Below are 17,143 nucleotides of genomic sequence, written 5' to 3' on the forward strand. Positions count from 1 at the left end.
TCCCTGATGAAAGCTACAATGATGTACAATGTCTGATAAATTTCAATGAATATAGTTTAAAATGAGTGCCGGTTCCTCATTTATCTGTATGTGGAGGAGTGACTGTTACTTACTATTTATAGATATATATTATGGCTTCATACATTGGGTCCATGCTAAAATTCTTAATTTGTTTTTTAGATGGAAAAAAAAATGTGGTTTACTATAGGAACGTTCATTCTTGAACATACAGACCTTCAATAAATTCTGTGTGACAAACTCTAGCTCCCCCACTAGATGGCACTGGAATACTTACATAAAACCACACAATAAAAGTAAATAAGTTTGTCATTACACTGTGCAGGCAGCATATTCCACAGGGCTGTGCAAAATCATGAACAATAGTTATTTAAAAAAAATTAAATATACAATATAGATAATGTAGACAGTACAATATAAATAATAGGGACTGACCTGTCAAGCACTGGGCTTCCCACTACAGAACTCATTTCCAGCCCTTAAATGTCTGGTAAAAATAACTCTGCTCTGTGCAATTGAACTAACTTAAAGAACTTTTTCCCTTGTAGTGTCATATATAATACATTTAAATGATGGTTGGGCTCAGGTGCAATATATTTCATGGAATGTCTCTGAACGCCCCGTTAGTTTAGCACAGGAAAGGAATCCACCATACTGCCTACAGCTGTCACCATCATTTTCAGTTATAGGACATATTTAACTTTAGGGGCAATAGCATACTTGTAATCTGGCTGTGAACTTACTAAATTACACTATGGGATAAATGTAAAAGGCTGCGAGTACTGAGAAGAGCTGTCTATCTCAGCTGTAGAATTAAAGCAGCACAAATTTAAAAGATAAACCAGGATGGTTTTGCTTGTTAAATTATTGGCGCATTAAATCTACAGCCGAGAATCGCGCTGCATCACAGAACTCGCAACTTATTACACATACCCCTATAAGTACAGTACAATGACAAATGAAAGAAATCTTCTGCCATTTTTCCACTTTATTCCCATGTATGATTAACAAATCGTTCATCTCCTTTCTCAATTAACATCTGGACAACTTTATTACAGGACTTCATTTTCTCCATCAAAGAAAAGGAAATATTCACATTTGGAAGAAAGTGAGAAATGGCCACAGACTTGGAATAGAGATACAAGACAAAGTAATTATGTGATGTGTTACATGTATAAGGCAAATGGGAATTCTCACACTTTCAAATCAAATTGAACATAGCCGATAAAGTTGTTCCCTATTGAACTCTACATGCTGATTCTCATAGAGAGCAATCGGGGAATAAGCTAAATATATTGAGGTCTATGCAGCTATATTCTTTTATAAACAAGTTTGACCTTAAATTGCCCATTTGTCTGTTATGCATATCTTATTAGTTACAACTTAAATTCATATAAGACTGCATGATAATTCTCTGGGCGCTTTACATGCATGAAGACTGTTGGTTTCATTGTAGCATCACCAGTAGATTGTATCATGGATATACATGGATATGAAAGTGATGGGCAGACAGTGTCTTCTATGGACAAATGTTATCAATCATTAACGTGGAAACCTTACCAGACATCACACTGGAGCAGCCTGTATAATACCCTTTCTGAGCAAATGTAAGTATATCACAAACTTCTTCACCATAACGAGCCTTACACATAGCAAAGAGCAAATAATGACATTTGTGACAGACATACCATATTTCATTATTATTAGGGATGTGCAGGGTCAGATTAGTTCGGATTTTCCTGCCAAGTTTGGATTTTTCCCGCCAAATATCGGGTCTCAGAAAGAGGCAAAACGACCATCTTTCATGGACAAACATCATCATTCCTAGACAAAAGTCCAAGAAAGATGATGTTTGTCCATGAAAGATATGAAAGATGACATTTTGCCTCTTTCTGAGACCCGATTTTTGGCGGGAAAAATCTGAATTTGGCGGGAAAATCTGAACTAACCCGAGCCTGCACATCCCTAAATATTATATGCCACACAGAAACTCATCACTCATTACTACAGTACACTGTATTAGAATTAAAGCTTACATTTTAAGTATTGCTCCTGCAATGTGAAAGAGGGGTGGCGACTCCCTGGGTTCACAAGATGCACTAAAGGAGCCTCATCATCCAGATTCTTCAGATAAGAGATTTTTTTAGATTCATTTCAATTCCTATCTCTTTGAGGTACTCGATAATTAAGTATTCAACTCGTCGTGGTGGTTAGTTAAGTACCGAAACAATTCAGTATTGCTCAAGCGGACCTCCTTCCCATAGAAAATAAGATGACATTGGTTCCCACAAACAAACTCTGAAAACTTTCAGTTTTCGGTATTTGCTGAATATTAGATGGCCCTATCAGGCCCCTAATAATGAATGGGCCCGTTACAAAAAACATGTAGAAACAAGTATTTACATATGTGTAACAGGCCCATCTGTTATGATGAATAGGCCTCTTTATCACCATCACATGTGAAGCACCCAGAGAATCATCACCCCTCTTTTTACTTAGCTATTGAAGGTTTTCACAGGTGGGAGTACTCTTAGGCTGCTTTTATATACTTGCTAGAATTCACTTAAATTGCTTTAATTTTCCATTGAGTCACACAAGTTTCACTCCTCTAATACTAGCAAACTATATTAAGTCAAATCCATATGTATGGACATGTTATTGTGTGAAATAGAATAATTTAAATGAAAAAACAAAGTTTTTCTTAAACACTTAATTCTGTAAATTTAATTCTTCCCCTATTCATACAGTCAATGAACACTAATTTCCATTCCACAACAATCCTTTCAAACAGGGGCAGAGCTTAAATTAACAGATGTATTGTAGTGGGTGACTAATCCAAATGAGGGGACATTGGCCAAAGTGGATATTTAATACTTACCTTGTGATGTGCATATGGCTCTTGAATAATTTATAAAAGACCAATAGAGTCACACTAGGAAAGACTTCTGCCTATAACAACTGCCCATTGTTCCCTTAGAGTTAGATGCACTCATTGGCATTTAGGATGCCGCCAGGTCTTAACCTTCCGGACAGTAGGGGCTTATATACTTAACAGGAAATCACAGGATAAACTGAATGGTGGATATAGGACAATAACTGAGGCAGAATTAGGATCTCAGATAGTAAGCAATGGTAGAAGGCCACAGAGGTAAATCGCAGGGCTGGACAGAAGCAACAAAGGCAATTAGTGCTGTAACAGTCACATCCACTGAGCAGGGCTAATGCTGGAGTAGCCTGCAGGTGGTAAATGCAGCAGTGGAGAATGGACTTGAGGTTGCACAGAGACTGAACAGCTATAGATAATAAATGCAAAGACAAGGTTATAGACAAACCCAGTACAAGCTAGAATAACCAGGACCACTTCACAGTGTGGAATGCAGGCAGTAGCATATTTCAAGACACAGAGTGACAGGAACAGGGGCAACTGGTTACAACAAGGTATAGCTATCACTGGCAATAATCTGTGTGGCTGACTGCCTTTTAACAATGGAATGCAGGCAGAGGAACCAGCCCCCAACTGTTAAGATTGAGAGCAGCTGCAGCATTGCACATAGACCCAGCGTCCGGCTACTAACCCCCGTCTGGGATCAGAATTCCCCGTGGGGCCAGGCGTGATTGCAGCCGAGGAGATGCTGCATCCCAGCTGCCTAGCAAGTACAAAAACACTAAATCAGTCAAAGTACAAGAAATGTATATACTCTGCAATATTTTTATTCTATATGCTCTAATTTTCAATTGGGTATCCAAATTGTTCTGCAAGCGAATAAAGGTGTTTACAAAAATAATAGTCTAAACAAATTAATCACGACATAGTTCTAGGCTTGCAATATTATCATGTCTTCTTCAAGTACTTCGGTATCTTATTAATCAGAATGTTCCCTCTTGCAGTCCTGCCATGGGGTACCAAGTAATCACAGATAAAGGATTTAACTTTTCAACAATAGATGAAGCCTATGTATGCCAGAAAAAGAACCATTTCCAGGTCACCATTCATATCAGAGTTCTTGGGAACCCCAAATATATCAAAACACAGCTGGGTCTGATTCCTATTAAAAACTTTTATTTGAAAGTTTTTGGGGTAAAGGTAAGCTGCGATACAATTCTAAATATGTGTATTCTTTGTATGTTCTATTTATAAAGTGTTAATATATTATTGCTGTGCTGTACAGTAGGGAAAGAAAATATATATAAATATAATACAATATATTACTTGTTGCAAGAAGTGACGTTACAGGCACACGCTAAAGTATACAATAGACTGTTTGTTTTATTGTTTAAATAAATGTTATTGTATGTTAGAGGTGTAAGTAATTGTTAAGGGCCTGATTCAGAGGTGGACGCAATTCCGATAATTTCATAGTTGACCAGAGTTTTGTCTGCTTTGCCAGCATCTCAATGCATGGCTCATGTGCTGCAATGGTCTTGTGACAGCGGTCGTAGTGTGACTTAGTGATTGACAGACAGTTGTGATTTGTGGGAGGTAATGAGGGGTGGCTAGAAAAACACAGGTGTGCGTGACTGTTTTGTGGGCATGCTACAGCAGCGACTGCATCTTCGTATACAGCTGTACTGGCCCCGGCGGCTTAGTAGCGACAGACATTCAGAGTAACCATAGAGTTGCTGAGAGGTCTGATGGTGCGTATTTGTACACAAGCAGCGGATCTGAGAATCTGGCAGTGGGCGTCTCTGTACAAAAGATGGTGACTTCAACATTTGCATAGCTTCTTTAGATCTGCTGTGTACTAAGATGCAGCAGTGACGCAATTAGTGTCCACCTGTGAACCAAGCCCTAAGTCTGCAACTCCTTATATCATGAGTCTGCTCTTCAATCCATGTCGTGAGCCACCTATTTTGTTCATGATGCTGATTTCCACCACTCAGGGCAAGTAGCTGGATCAGTTCAGACTTACACTGGTGCCTGTTTGAGTAATCACAAGAAAATCACACAAGGAAAATAGCTGCCATCATTTTACTGCATTTTCCCAACATACCCTATAGTCCCATTGAGTTTATCACATCATTATTGGCCATGGTGCTTGTTTTGGGACCACACTGTGAGATAGGGCCAATTGCTGGATAGCAACAGTAATGTCAAAGAGTTTGTGGTGATCTTCAAAGGTAAGTGGTTCTATAGCCTAAAATAATAGGCAGCTAAATAACCACTAAATGCACATGCCCTACTTGAGTGCAGAGGGTGTTTCATTAGATAAAGCAATCATTCTGGGAATAAGTGGAGTAATTATCAGACTGGAATACTATGTGATCAAGAATTATGGCAGCACGTGGATGAGTCTGATTGCACATAAGGGGCATGTGAAATGGACTGATGGCACTTAAGGGGCATCTAAAGGGGTCTGATGGTTCATAATGGGGTACTTTGAGGGGTCTGATGGCAAATAAGGATCACCTGGAGTGATTTAATTGCAAATAAGAGGCACTTGGAAGGGTGTGATAGCACATAAGGGGCACATATAGGGATCTGATGGCACAATAGAGGCATCAGAGAGGACCTACCGCACAAAATGGGCATGTGCAAAACGGATTTCCTTTTTATAAACTGGGGGATAGAGGTGAACAGCATGGTCTCTTGGGATATGACTGTGAATGAGTTTTGACCATGTCAGAGAAAGCCCAGCTGGATGCATCTCATATGACTGCAGCAGTTAAGTGGTTTAAGTGGCCCCTGGAAAAAAAGCAAAAAGTGGCCTCATGTCGGTGGGGCCAATAATCAACTGTAGGTGGGGCCAACACAAAAGTAGGCAGGGTTTCCACACAATTAGTCTTTGCCTAGGGTGGGCAATCATTTCAGTTGGGTGGGGCACTTAACAAGTGTCATGCTGCACATCCACTAGAAGACAGGCAAAAGACTGCACGATTACGACATTGTAATCGTGCAGTCGTTTGTCAGTCTGTGATGTGCCTACACTGAATGAGCAGTCGTTCAGTGTAGGCACATCAATCATCTGCAAACATGCTGAACCTGATGTTATCGTCACGTTGTCCAGCATGTTTGCCCGATGATAGATGTCTAAACGACCAGCAGGAGCACGCATCGTTGGTCGTTTTAGACATTTTTGCAAACGATTGTACGATAATGATATCGTTATCATTCAATCACTCAATTTAAACTTCTAGTGGATGGGCACCTTAAGTCAACTGTTATGAAGTGCACAAAATATATTTTGGTCTCCCTGGTGTTAAACGAAGAGCAGTAGTTGGAGGTCTTTGGACGCAGCAGCATAAATATTCTAAAGCTGTAGGAGGCATCTGAGGACAGAGGACAAATTACAACCCCTGACAGCAACGCAGATCGGAATGCTGCATCTGAAGATGCAGCATCGGATTACCATTGCAACCATCGGTCATTATGGCCACAGTTATCACCCATCTGAGTAAGTAAGCTTACTCAGAATGGGCAACGGAACTGCTCAGCTGAGACCAGTGAAGCTGCATAGGAAGACACAGAATCTGCACTCCCAGAAAATGGGGTGACGCCCCCATTTTCAGAAACTTTGGCCATCCCCGCCCACTTCCCGCCCCTAAACGGCCACAGCATGTCAATCATGCTGTGGCTTAGGGGCACTGCGAGCGTACTTGCACGTACAGATCCTGGACTTAAACCCAATGGCCCTACTGTATGTCAAGACTTCTCTGGGATCCTAGGGAAAAGCACTGTGAGTGACAGCGAGGGAATCTTCATTATCAATGGTCTGATGGCCAACCCTAGGCTCTGCTGCATCAGCCCCACCCCCTTCCCACCCACCAGAATAAAAATCCTTTTTAAAATTCAGAAAGAAACAATCAAATGGATTAAGTGGCCCCCGGCAGCCAACGCCCTACTGGGAAAGTTCTGTATGGCCCCTGCTAATATATTTTGCCTTTTAACAATGCAGGTTCCTCTGAAGATCTGCCATGATATGGGCATTCATTTCAGCACAAGAATGTGGGGGAGTTAGTAGTGTCTTGAACTGTCAGCATACAGACAGACCCTGACCATAAGACATCTAGTTGGGTCTCTATTAACGACTGCATATATTCATACAGCTGCCTAACAATCACAGGTGGAAATAGACTCTTACCAGCAAGTTTTAAAATCTAATGCTCCATACCCTTTCATTTTTCTTTATTGAATACTATGTTACTCTGCATATTACACGTTTTTGCTGCTCACATCATTCTCTGTATAGTGTTACAATTGTTGTTGCTGTGAAAGTGTAATGCTTTGTATTACTATAATACAGCACAGAACAGGAAACATTTGTTTTTATGTTTAGGTAGAATCTATGAACCAGACAATCACCATTGAGCAGTCTCAATCTGATCGCAGCAAGAGACCTTTCAGCCTTGTTACGTAAGTCTTTCTCATCACCCTCTCTCTCATACAGCTGCATCTCTAAATGGTTGGTGTGTTATGTTATTATGGATATATACTTTCCTCCTAGCAGATGTAAGATTAAAATCATGTATTATTCATGAAATACACTGACTTTTTGTTTGTTTATCACTACCAATTTCTTTGTTTTAATTGGTAAATCAAATGTGTAGGAGTCCGACATTTACAAATGACAACTTAATAAGCATGTGGAAATAATAGCTTTTTGTAAAGCTCTAATAATAATTGTTGATTTGCTATTGTCAACAGATTATGAAATTTAGGTTAAACAACTCTGTTGAAACCACACATATACTTAGCTCATGGAAATCAGGGCCTGATTCAGACCTGCTCGCGAGCGCTAAGCGATCGCAAGCGGGTCGATGTTTTCCCAGTGCGCATGCGCACGACGGAGGCGGCTCCGTTGTGCGCATGTGCGAGACCCGGATAGCGACGGGCAAACCGTCGCTCCGGGTCTCGTACCAAAGGGGGCATACTGTCGATGTTGAGTGACAGCACGCCCCGTTTGGTGGACGGGTCGGGGGCGTGGCTGCCCAGATGTAGGCGTTTCCATGGGAACGCCTACCGTCTGGGGCCGGCCCCACTGGGGCCGTCTGGGGCCGGCCCCACTGACATCACAAGTGATGTCAGTGGGTGGACTTCTTGCTCTGTAAGAGCCAGAAGTCCACTGGGACTAGCGGCAACGAGACCCTACCACAAGGGTCTCGTCGCAAGTCCGATGATCGCGATGGTCTTGACCATCGCGACCTGGCTGCTCGCACTAGCTGTTGGTGGTCACCCACAGCTATGCGAGTGGCCAGGGGGCCGCTCTAAAAATACAATAGGCGGGCACTGATTCAGAGCGAGTGCCCTGAAAGAGTGTCCGGCTCTGAATCAGGCGATCAGTCAGTTTGTACCAACTTTGTAAAGAATTACTTCTTGTGCATAAAGATATAAGGACCTGTCTGAAATTTTTTTTTAAGAAGAATATTTTACTCGAAAAGGATTTCTTTATAGTTTTGATATTTTAGTTTTAAATTCAGTCTACTTTGCTCAAATTAACTGTGTGGTTTGCTTTGCATCCCAGGCGGTATGAAGGGTTTGGAAGACAGTACTACTCCAAAACAGCAGTGTTATAATGAATGACACTGGGGGCGAGGTCGGGTTGGTAGAGCACTCCTAAATGTTTGAGGACATCTCAGGCAACTGAGAACAGTGGTTAATGCTTTTCATGAGGGTAAAAGATTAAACGTCTGGAAATGCAGCACCTGCTTCTATGAATTCTATTCATCATCATCATCATCATCATCATTATTAGTAGTAGTAGTAGTAGTATCAGTTTTCTTTCTTATAACGCACAACAAATTTCTGCTGAGCAAATATGGTAACAAAGTAATAGAATAACATAGTTACATAATTATGAATTTAGGCAAAATGATAGCAGGTACCTGCTGGCTGAGTTAGTGTGTATAAGAGGAAGGAGGGCACTGCTTTTAGGAGCTTACATTCTAAAAGGGAAAAGGAAGGAGTGGGGGTATTGGGGAGTATCAGGAGTTAGGTATGGGGGTGAAATAAATAGATCAGGCAGAGATCTGATAGGCTAATGTGAAGAAGCAAGTTTTGAGAAAGCATTTGAAGCTTTGGATGTTGGGGAAGAGTTGGATAGAACAAGGAAGAGTGTTCCATAATTTAGGGACAGTTCGGGAGAAGTCTTGGAGCTGGGAGTAGAAGGTGGTAATTAGTAGGAAGGAGAGGAGGCTGTTACTGGCTGGAGGGGGTTTGGAGGGAAATGAGATTGGAGATGTAAGAGGAGGAGGAGAGTAAAAGTGCTTTGTAGGTGGAGGATTTTAGGGAGGATTTTAGGGAGGATGGGGAACCGATGGAGAGTGGAGACAGAGTGGATGGAAAGAAAGATCAGTCTATCAGCAACATTAAAGATAGACTAAAGAGGAAAAGTGGTTGAGGGAACGACCTGAGAGAAGAAGGTTGCAGTAGTCAATACGAGAGATGATATGGGAACAACAAGTGTTTTGTTAGCGTCAAGGGAGAGGAAAAGTCAAATTGTGGTCATGTTCAGGAGATGGAGTTAGCAGAAGTGAGTAAGTAACTGAATGTGGGAAGTGAATGAGAGAGCAGATTCAAGGGTGACACACAGGCAATGATCTTGAAGGACTGAGGAGATAGTGGTGGTGTTCATGGTGATAGAGATATGGGGAAGAATGCTGACACAAGAAGGCTATAAGACAATGAGCTCAGTCTTGGACGTAGTAAGCTTAAAAACCATTCAGATATCTAGGAGGATAAATGGTTGATAGACAGTTTGAAATGCATGAGAGGCAGGAAAGTCAGATGTCAGGGAACAGTAAAATGTGGGTGTCATCAGCATAAAGATGTTACTGAAAACAGAAGGAGCTGAGGAATTCACCAAGTGAGAACATACAGAGTGAAAAGTGTAGGGGGACTAAGAGTGAGCCTTGATTGTCTTATATGTGGGGAAAGAGGAATCGGACAATCTGATGAAAAACGACCAGGGCCAGAACCACTACTTAACAAGACGTAGTCGTGACACGCCCAAGAAACTGTCATGATGTGCCTGTATATGAGTCGCCACACACCCGATATCTCCCCTAAATGGACGCTGTCTGTCAATCACTCTGCATCCTAATCTGTAGTACGACCGTCGTTGCAAGACCATCGCAGCACATGTGCAGTGTGAGCATGATGTATGCACAGACTTAAAACATCATCTGCTTGCGACCGAAAACAACACTGCGTCCAGCTCTGAATCGGGCCCTATGTCACTGAGTCCGAGTGAGTGTAGAGAGCGGAGGAGAAGTGCTTGGTTAATTGTGTCAAAAGCTTCGGAGAGGTCAAAAAAGATGACGACAAGGAATTGACACTTGAATTTGGCAGAGAGAAGATCATTAGTGATTAGCGACAGGGCTGTTTCTGTTAAGTGGAAAGGGCAAAAGCTGGATTGGATGGGGTCATAGAGGGAGTTGGCTGAGGTAAAGGTGGAGAGGCCTGTGTATACAAGCTTCTTACGACTTGTAGAGGTGAAGCGAAGGAGAGAGACTAGACTGTAGTTTGGCCAGGCACTTGTGGATACTGAATATAATTAATAAAAGCAGGTGCTGCAGTTTCATGTGTTTTCTTTGCACTATTGCAGCAGTTTGTTTATTTTAAGCAAGAGATGCTAGAATTCCAAAAACCTTACTGAGCAAAGGGATAATACATCAGATTACTCTATGTACAAGGACAGAACACTACATATACTGTACCTGTGTCCCCTCTGTAGTACATTCAGTACCTCTACTCAGCTGGTATAATACAATATTTGTAATGTCAGTGGTAGTAACGACTGTGCTCTGACAGTAACACTGCTTTTCTACTGGCTGAACACTAAAATTACATGTTTGTAATGTACAAAGGAGTGGATGACACTTCTAAAATTAAAGTAATCACTGGCGATTGGGGCCCTGCCCCCATTTTACATCACACGGAGCGGGTGTGGTCTGCACATACATAAACATTACACCAACTATAACGAGCACTATAACCAAGGTCATACGCACAGAACCCCAACATCCCTCTGTGCGTGCATGCAGACGGACGGAATAAAGGCTTTGCCACGCCTCGCAGCACCCGCAACGTCTCTCTCCGTGCTGGCCGAGCAGTGCTCTGGGAGGTGGAGCTGCTCAGATAGGCTTTTGGCTGGACTGGTCTATTAGTGTGTATGCATTTCAGGTCATCTGAGATTTCTGCCCATAGTTCATTTAAAATTATTAACTTTGTTATAAGCTTTAGGAAAGATAACACATGTTAAAATGTTCACACTTTCCATAAAATTTTGGGTGCAGATTTCAATGAAAATACAAAACAAAATTCCATCACGTACCATTTTTCCACAAAATGAAATTAAATTTTTCTGATCTTACATATAAACCTTTTATTTTAATTTTAGTCCCTTTTTATCAGAATTTAGAATAATTTTACATAGTTATTGTAAAAGGATTATTTTGAACAAAAAGAAGGAATAGTGTGGCAGGGGGTGGCTGTACAGCGCTTTTATGTGGTATAAAAATAGAGAAAAATATTTAATCCCATACTTCTCTGAAGATATTGTTTTGTAATGATGATATTGGATTGATGCAAGAAATCAACATTGAATACAACATGAATGAGTGGAGGTTCTTTATTGACTCATCTCAAATTAGTGTTACACAATGGCAGCAGGTATGTTTCAGTGCCAGTTGATCATACTGTGCACTTAAAAGAAACTTGTGAAAATGTAGCCTTCGTTCTTATGAAGCTCAACTACAAGGATCACAGATGGTGATATGCGGTGAACAAAGCAGTGTCCAGGCTCCTTGAACAGCAAGAAGGATACACAAAGTACTCATGGTTTTTGTGTGAATGGGACAGTGGATCGAGAAAATAAAGGCAGGGCTAATTTAAAACCTGGACACAAAAATGTTATCTGGGAAAGTTTAGTTGATCCCCAAAAAAGCCATCCTACCCCCTCTTCATATCCAAATAGGACTTATGAAGCCGTTTGCTTTTCCAAAAGTAGAGTGTTTTAAGTATCTGTGTAAAAAGATTCTGGGACTGTCGGATACCAAATCTAATTAAAAGAAATAATTTTGTCATACCAGACATTTGAAAATGCCTAACAAACAATGAGTTTTTAAAAAAAATGGAAACTGTTGAAAAAGAGGCTTGGAATACTTTTAAGGAAGTTGTAAATAATTTCTTGGGGAACTTCGAAGATCCCAACAATAAGCAAAAACATGCTAGAAACCTATAAAGCATTAGGTTTGATGAGATTGAAAGTGCACTTTCTGAACGATCATTTGGAATTCTTTACTAAAAAACTTGGAGCCGTTTGTGAAGAGATTTCACCAAGACACAAAGGAGATGGAACCACTATACTAGGAAAGATGGAAGGTCAACATTATAGTAGACTACTGCTGGATGCTGCAGAGAGAAGAACTACAAGCAGTGTATAGAACAAAAAGCACCAAACAAATCTTTGAATGGCAGTATAAGAACTTATAAATACTGTCAAATCAGAATACTTTTTAACTTATGGCAATAAAATGAACATTTCACAGAATACACATGAGTGGGCTACAATATTTTCACATGCATTTTGTGAAAAATCAGTTATTTTTTAAATCAGCACACCAAATACCTTTGGAATCAGCCAGAGAATTGCATACAATTTTCAGTGAATCACATTTTGCAGACGTGTATTTGCTCGGGTCAGAATGATAAATCACTAGTGTATACACTACATATCGGATGTTCTCAAGAGCATTTCATCACTGAGAAAATCATAAAGTTGGTTGGAGCGTTAGTAGAATTAAACAGATGTGTACCTAGCTTTAGAAATCAGCACTTTAATAGGGGAGCTGTGATTTGGTTATTGCAGTGTCCTGGTCATGGGAATTGCAAATTACTGACATTTTTAATTTTTTCTCTTTTCTAGGCTACATTTGCCCCCAGACCAGGTCACTAAAGTAACACTGGGAAGGTTACATTTTAGTGAAACTACTGCAAATAACATGAGGAAAAAAGGAAAACCAAATCCCGATCAGAGGTACTGTGTATTATTATTAGGTGTGCTTAACTGGTTGATTTATTCATTTAGTGTTTAGTTCACTGAAAAATAAATATAATTACCCAATAGTTGTCAATAATACTAATCCACATTCATTCTGCAACCTTGTGAAACATTTCATTACTACTTCCAACGTTCTAATGGCATTTGTTGTGCATACAATATGTAGCTACTGCTGCTGTTTTTTTCATAGTCTTTTGGTTCAAAGATGTTAGTTTGTTTCCTTTATACTGTAGCTCTGTTTTATCTATTTTGTGAGATTTGCCTAGAGTGGACGCTGTGTGGGTTCCCCCCTGTTAATCAGATACTGTTTGTACATGTACTAGATCTGATCTGTTCTGGTTGTCATCTGTGTAGGTATTTCATGTTGGTGGTTGGTCTGTATGCTGAGAATAAGGACGAGTCCTCTCTGGTAGTGGCACATGTCTCTGAAAGGATCATTGTAAGGGTATGTCTGCATTTCTTTATATATTCTGCCATATACAGTACAAACGCCTGTTACACTTAGGGCACTCAACCATTTTCATTGTTTTAAAAGCTGTTTATACCGTCTGTATATACAATGCTAACGAAGCCAGTCTTTGGTATTATTGATATCTGTGAAGGATGTACGTTCAACGCAAATTGATGACAGGAAAAATTGGCAAAATACAGAGTTTTTGACGTTTTTTTTCAATCTTCTTTGAAAAAAAAACAACAACTGTATACACTACACATGCATTTTACATATAGACAAATGGGCCTGATCTAGAGATGTACGCTAATGCAATCCCAGCTGTTATCCTGCACGCAGCTGCTGTGCAAAAATATGCAAATGCCGCAGACAACGTGATATGTATTTAGTCGTCCACCAAGGACATCGCAAATCCAAGCAACTGCGTACACATACGCAGCCACCATCGCAGATCATTCCATCACAGGCCATCTGAGTAGTCCTAGAATGGCCGTCTGAACTGAGATGTCAGAACCACTTTATCTGCAAACGGGATCGCAGTTGTTGTCCAAGACAATCGCAACATGCCTGCATTTCTTACGCCGATCCCCGTAACCACCCCCAAATGGCCCTGAAATGTTAATGACTTTGCAAAGAAATCCTCACAGCTAGCGGCATTGCTAAGGTACCTTAGCGCATGCACAGACACATGTGCAGTCAGCTGATAGATGCTCAACTGTGTAAATATCTGCATTGTACACATCTCTGAATCAGGCCCAATGGTCCCTAAATAAGGCTGCCTCAGTGCTGTGTTCACAGTGGGCTGAGCAGAAGTTATAAAAGGCAATATAATTATCCTTTAGTCACTGGAATATATTTTATAAGAGTGGTAATGTAGGTAAACAACAATTATAATCGTAACTAATAGTACAGTATGTCTATGTGTATTTAGTAAATAAGTGAGTGCATGTGTGATACCCGTCAGATGGAGTCTGTCATATCAACACATGTGAATTGCCATCACTGACATTTGGATGTCATCAAGATATTTCACAATGGTTTACAGATGACAGCAGAAGCAATACATTGGATTACAATAATCCTATTTTAGCCTTGAATTACAAAGACTTTTGAGAGATCAAAGATGTTAAAATGGAAGTAGGATGAGGTTAGGCACATCTGGGGTGAGTGTCTATGTGGAATAAATTGGCAGCTGTGTTTGAATCTGGGATCCCATCTGCTGACATGATTAATTAGCTGTTTTATTAAAGTGAATATTGACTCCTTAAACATAGGCTTTTTATCACTTTCTCAAAGTTCAGAGAGAGGGCCTGATTCAGCAAGGATCGCAGTTTATATGCACGTAATTGGCCGATTGTTGCGTACTGTGCATGAGTACGCATCACAGTGTGCAAACTAGCTATTGCAATCAGGACTGTGATCGCAGAAAATATGCAGACCCATCTAAGAGTGATTGACGGGAGGTGTAGTTTGCAGGTGGTGATGGGAGGGTGGTCGGGCGAACGTAGGTGTGCTAGTGCATTGGGACGGCATTGCAGGGGCGTGCTTAAATTAGCCACTGCAATACCAAACACAGCCTAAGGCCGCATATCGTGTGCTGCTGTAAGCAATTCCTGAGTCAGGTCTGACCTACCGTAACTGTGGGTATGGGTCCGATGTTACCGATTGTTTTGCTATGTTTCCCAAGTATACGGATGTGGGTAAAGGGAAGTGGGCATCCTTATGTTAAGCTGCGGTCGCAATGCGAATGCAAACATTAGCATATCACCGCTGATATTAGCAACTGTGCTATGTGCATATAAGCAAAATAGCGATCCATGCTGAATCAGGCCCAGAGAACGGATTGCTAGAGCAGAGTATCTTATTTATATATATTTACTTTTATATGTGTGTAGGAGCTGTCATTTTAACTTTGAAATAAATAGGACACAGATGTCAAAATTAAATTACCATTTAATAAATGATAATGAAAAATTGTCAGCCCTGGGGCATTATAATGTTATATGCTCTTCTCATGAAGAATAGTGTATCTAGAAGTAGGATAACTTTCAATACATTGCTATTTTTTTTTTTTACAGAGTTGCCTATAGAAGGTTCCTTACAGGTGTGCAAATGAATACATATAATCACACAAATATACCTACCTAAAGTCATGACTTGTATTGTACAGAATAGTTTTTGGCACCCTAAGAGGGTGTGACCTATTGGGAAATGAGAATGTCCTCAGTGGAATTCGGCATGGCTTGGGTAGATAAAGCACTTCTGTGTTATCAATGGCAATGTATTTGTACTTGCTAGGAATCTGCACTTTATAAATAGTAGTTTGTTAGTTAAGAGCTCAAAGCCAGTAACACAAGTTTAATGCCCTAGAGTGATGGAATAGTCACCAAGCACCACCTTCCTAACTGTGTTATCTGCTTTCTCTTGTACAAAGTGCGATATAAGAGCCAATCAACTAAATAAAAGAGCAAAGCTAATGTTTGATGTTGTCCCTCTATTTTCATTCGTATAAGCCGTCCCCATAGCTTTCTATGGGGTCTGTGCAAGTAGCCAATTTACCAAGTTCTGGAAAGTCTATGTCACCCCGTGTCAGACCCTGTCACTTGCCAGTTAGGAGGATATGCTAGCGTGCTGGGGATCTTGGTGTCCCCATTCATCATCCGCAGCCATAGCGGGTCCTGCTGTTCTGACTCACTGGCGGCAGCAGGGCAGAGTGCTGCTCACCGCTGTCCCACTGACGGCGTCCTGCTTCACTCCACGGGCAGCCATGTCACAGTTTTTTCAGCGTCCCACGTGGGTTCTTTCCCACCAGCTTCATTTGCTGGGCACAGCCATGTTGTTTCCAATCAGATGACTAACTCACAGCCAGTGGAATCCCAATCTGCCATCACTTCACTTCACTATCCAATCCTTGTCTAGCCCGGGGTATTTATGGAAGTTCCCAGTATTTAGCAAGTTGTCAGTGCATTGCTGTCTTCAGCCTAGCTGTGAGATACTGTTTGAGCTCCTGCAGAATTCTCGCTGCACTGCTGGCTCCAGTTGCTGTCCGGTTTCATTCCGATAATCCTGTCCGGCTCCATTCCGATAATCATATCCGGTTCCATTCCAAAAATCATGTCTGGTTCCATTCTGGTGTATCTAGTCTGGGCCTATTCTGGTGTATCTAGTCCGATCCCATTCAGGTGTATCTAGTCCGGTCCCATTCAGGTGTATCTAGTCCGGTCCCATTCAGGTATATCTAGTCCGGTCCCATTTCAGTGTATATAGTCTGTTTCAATATCTGTGTATCCAGTCCGGTCCCATTCCGGTCCAGACATATAAATCCCTATCCAGAGTGTTCCTCCTTGTCTCGGTCTCAACCCAGTATATGGAAACCCAAACGGGACCGCGACCTGCACGTAGGGCGCAGCTAAGCCCAAATCCCCTTGCTGGGGTCAGTGGAGAAAACCACCAGCATTTTTGATTCCACACCTCTGACTTAGGTCTCTGTCAACTGCCCAAATACTGGTCTTCCTTCAACAATCGGTTATCATTCCATGAGTCGAAACTAATTTAAGCCTCCCAGCTTCACTGTTCGCACTCCTGAATCCTCACCTACCGGTGACTACAACTCGGGTCCACAAACAAATCAACTAGTGTGACATTTTGCACTTGCCCAATGGATTCAACGAACAGC

At 41.2% G+C, this 17,143-nt stretch overlaps 1 protein-coding gene across 2 annotated transcripts in view; it reads left to right on the plus strand.

The window, feature by feature from the left end:
• The window catches only part of MYRFL (myelin regulatory factor like), a 224,217-nt gene that overhangs the window by 47,186 nt on the left and 159,888 nt on the right, over nt 1-17,143 (plus strand). For both annotated transcript variants that reach the window (XM_088452465.1, XM_088452466.1), the window contains exons 5-10: nt 1,077-1,168; nt 1,475-1,625; nt 3,907-4,102; nt 7,293-7,369; nt 12,882-12,992; nt 13,371-13,461. In XM_088452465.1, the coding sequence (XP_088308591.1) occupies nt 1,077-1,168; nt 1,475-1,625; nt 3,907-4,102; nt 7,293-7,369; nt 12,882-12,992; nt 13,371-13,461 (718 nt within the window). The remainder of the gene's footprint in view (nt 1-1,076; nt 1,169-1,474; nt 1,626-3,906; nt 4,103-7,292; nt 7,370-12,881; nt 12,993-13,370; nt 13,462-17,143) is intronic.

Source organism: Taudactylus pleione, unplaced genomic scaffold (genome assembly GCF_031769625.1).
Source record: "Taudactylus pleione unplaced genomic scaffold, aTauple2 ptg000038l, whole genome shotgun sequence".
In the NCBI taxonomy this organism is placed as follows: Eukaryota; Metazoa; Chordata; class Amphibia; order Anura; family Myobatrachidae; genus Taudactylus; species Taudactylus pleione.